At 30.3% G+C, this 3,229-nt stretch overlaps 2 protein-coding genes across 2 annotated transcripts; both read left to right on the top strand.

The window, feature by feature from the left end:
- Positions 1-256: 256 nt before the first annotated feature.
- On the top strand, positions 257-1,192 carry BN7_4081 (zinc finger CCHC domain-containing protein; the record flags this gene model as incomplete). Its single annotated transcript, XM_011275326.1, has 1 exon — positions 257-1,192. The coding sequence occupies one exon, from the start codon at positions 257-259 to the stop codon at positions 1,190-1,192; it is 936 nt and encodes a 311-aa protein (XP_011273628.1).
- Positions 1,193-1,239: 47 nt separating this feature from the next.
- On the top strand, positions 1,240-2,493 carry BN7_4080 (retropepsin-like aspartic protease; the record flags this gene model as incomplete). The annotated part of the gene is made up of 1 exon (XM_011275325.1): positions 1,240-2,493. One exon carries the CDS (start codon positions 1,240-1,242, stop codon positions 2,491-2,493), a length of 1,254 nt encoding a protein of 417 aa, XP_011273627.1.
- Positions 2,494-3,229: the final 736 nt, after the last annotated feature.

The raw sequence follows: 3,229 nt of genomic DNA, 5'->3' as shown, positions 1-3,229 counted from the left end.
TTTGGTAGCGCCTCGTGGAAAGAAGAAAGATTCAGAAGATCAAGTCAAGTTATAGGTCAAGTGTCAAGTATAGTAATAGGTTTAGTATTAGGTTAAGGTTTAGGTTAAGGTATACCTTGAAGACATAGATAGTTAGTAAGTTAAGTTAAGTGACATAAGGTTAGTGAAGTGACACATAAGGTAGACACATATAGTAGTAAGGTAAAGGACTTGATAGGATAGAAAGTAATTTAAGTTGGTTAAAGAGAAGGTCATCATGGAACAATTTTTAGAAGAGTTTACACGTATTCATAAGGAATTAGCAGATAAAGAAGGTAGACGTGAAGAGATTTTGTTAGACACATTAAGACAAGGTTTTGAATTAATGGAACAAAGATCAATTGATAATAAAAGTAAGAAGAATAATGTTAAGGCAGGAAAGGTAGTTACATTCAAAGATAGTAGAAGTGCCGTTGAAGTTAATGGATTTTTATCAAGTGTTAAGTTGTATTTCACCATGAACAAGGTTGAAGATGATACAGAAAAGGTTATGTTATTCGGTACATATTTATCAGGAACAGCACAATATTGGTTTGATCATTACATCCAAGGAGATTACAATAGATTTACATATGAAGAAGTAGTTAATGCATTTAAAGCAAGATTTTTACCTGTAGGTTATGAGACAACAGCAAGAGAACGTTTAGAAAGGTTAAGACAATTATCATCAGTATCAGATTATATTAGTAGATTTACAGAACTCGCATCACAATTAAGTTTTCCATACGACACACCACGTTATCAGATAGATCGTTTTGTTGAAGGTTTGAAAGAAGAAATCAAGAAGTTAGTTAAGGTATATAAGCCTAAGACTTTAGAAGAAGCTTTTCAATTAGCACAATCATTAGATGATACAAGTAAGAGTACAAGAAACAAGTTGGTTAAGAATAATTTTGCTCAACATTTTACATTTAGAAGAAACAATTATGAGAATGAAGGAAACAATTTCAGAGAAGGTTCATATAGTAGACCAGATCCCGATGCAATGGATATAGATGAAGTCCAGATGCAAGGAAATGCAAGATACCGTAAAGGAAGAAACAATATTAGATCAACAAAGTTAAGATGTTACACCTGTAATAGGTTAGGACATTATTCAAGAGATTGTCCAGAGAATAATAGAGATGAAGAAGAGTTAAACAACTCCGCTTAGAGAAAGTAGACATCCCGTCTAAGCATGATAGAAAAGGGATACATCAGATGTACATTAGAAATAGAAACAGAAAACATAAAAGCCAAAAACAATTGAAAACAAAGTTGAAAACAAAAACAAATAAAAGAGAAGAACATGGAAATTCAGAAAATAATTTAAAAGTAGAAAACATTTTTTATCTTGAAGATATTGAGGAAGTTGAAGCTGCTGAAAGTAAAGAAGATTTAGATCGCGAGAAATCAGAAATTCATGAAAAACATAAACATAGTTTACATATACCAAAAGGAAAAGCATTTGTTATACCAGTTGAAGTGAAAGGTTATTCAAAGAAACATGTTAATGCGTTAATAGATAGTGGAGCGCAAAGTCATTTTATATCAAAGAAGTTAGCTGAAGAAATAGGTTTGGATAAAGATTCAGTTGAAGTTGAACCAATAGAGATACAAGTTGCATTAAAAGGAAGAGGTACGAAAACAAATAGAGCTGTACAAATAGCATTAGAAGTTAAGTTAGAGAATGAAAGAAATATAGTTACAAGTATATCAACGTATATTGTTGAAGGATTAAAGGATCAAATATATTTAGGTTTACCATTTGTTAAGAAGTATGCTAAGTTTTTACCATGGGAATCAGTTGAAGTTAATGAAATAGGAGATGCTATTGAACATCAAGAATTAGATTATCGAAAGACAGAAAGAGTTAAAGGAGCAATAGAAAGAGTTAAGGAGAAATCAGGTACAGATTTAAGTCAATTATTAGGTTTATTTGAATTAGATACAGAGCCGCCGAATACCGTCAGGAGGGACGAAGAGAAAACCATCACCAGGAATACAAAGGATTATCAGAAGTTAGAGAAGTTAGGTTATGCCGTCAGAAATAAGGACGAAGACTTGAAAGGACTAGGAGGTATTATTAGGTCTAGAGAATTAATGGATAGTGAACAGTCAAAGCAAGAAGATAACACAGAGTTAAATCAAATAAAGATTGTGAAAGAAGGTAATGAAGTTACAAAGGATACATCAACTAAAAGTAAAGGATCCAAGAGGGATTTAAGTTATAAACATCAAAGACAGAAAGATTTAAGTATTGAAGACTATACTAGAAAGAATGAAAAGGAATTTAATTTGAAAAGTTATGTTAATGAACTAAAGCTAAAGGAAATGAAAGACATCCACCAAACACATAAACTATTACAACAAGAGAAAGAGATAAACTCTCAAGCTCAAAAGGAGGAGATGGTGAAGAAAAGACTTTGGTTTTCAGATTTTGATAAGTCAGAACGACCCAGAGAATACTTTTAAGTAAAGACAATCACACACATACAATCAACAAAGAAAGTTCTATTACATGAAAGAGACAGAAGTGAAGAAGTTAATTCAAGATAGTCACAAGTAAGAATATGTCATCAATCATTAATACATTTACACACATCTAAGACAAGAACATAAGGTTCTACAACAGATTCAGTTAATGAAGTTATTATTATCAAGGATTTTTAACATTAAGTTGTTACATTAAGTTATTACATTAAGTTATTATCAAGTTATTACATTAATTTATTACATCATTATTATTTCGTATTACAATATAGTTATGCTAGAAGAGTTTGTTATTAGCTCACACATCAAGAAGCAGTTACTATTAATTTATAATTCTATTGTCATATCAATGCATTGTTAAATCATTGATCATCACCATTTATCATATATTATACCATTTATCATTCACAAATATTCAATCTTTATCAATTGAATCAAATATAAACATTAACATTAACATTCATTATCAACATCTACACATTAATTTAATTTATTCTATTACCATTCAGAAGAACATCAACATGATCCATTCAATTTTGTATTCATATTGAAGGAACTCAAACATCACATTATTATTATAAAGGACTAAAAGTCAAATCACATTCATTTTCATATACAATGTCGGAGACAATTATCATTATCATTTTGAAGTCGGAAACAATTAAGTCAATCATTTAAAGCTACAGAAAGCACATTAGACCATTAGACATTCTTATCA

The sequence above is a fragment of the Wickerhamomyces ciferrii genome, contig 00135 (assembly GCF_000313485.1).
Source record: "Wickerhamomyces ciferrii WGS project CAIF00000000 data, strain NRRL Y-1031 F-60-10, contig 00135, whole genome shotgun sequence".
In the NCBI taxonomy this organism is placed as follows: domain Eukaryota; kingdom Fungi; phylum Ascomycota; class Saccharomycetes; order Phaffomycetales; family Wickerhamomycetaceae; genus Hansenula; species Hansenula ciferrii.
Note: the sequence above shows the minus strand (reverse complement) of the source record. Positions and strands in the feature narration are given on the sequence as shown.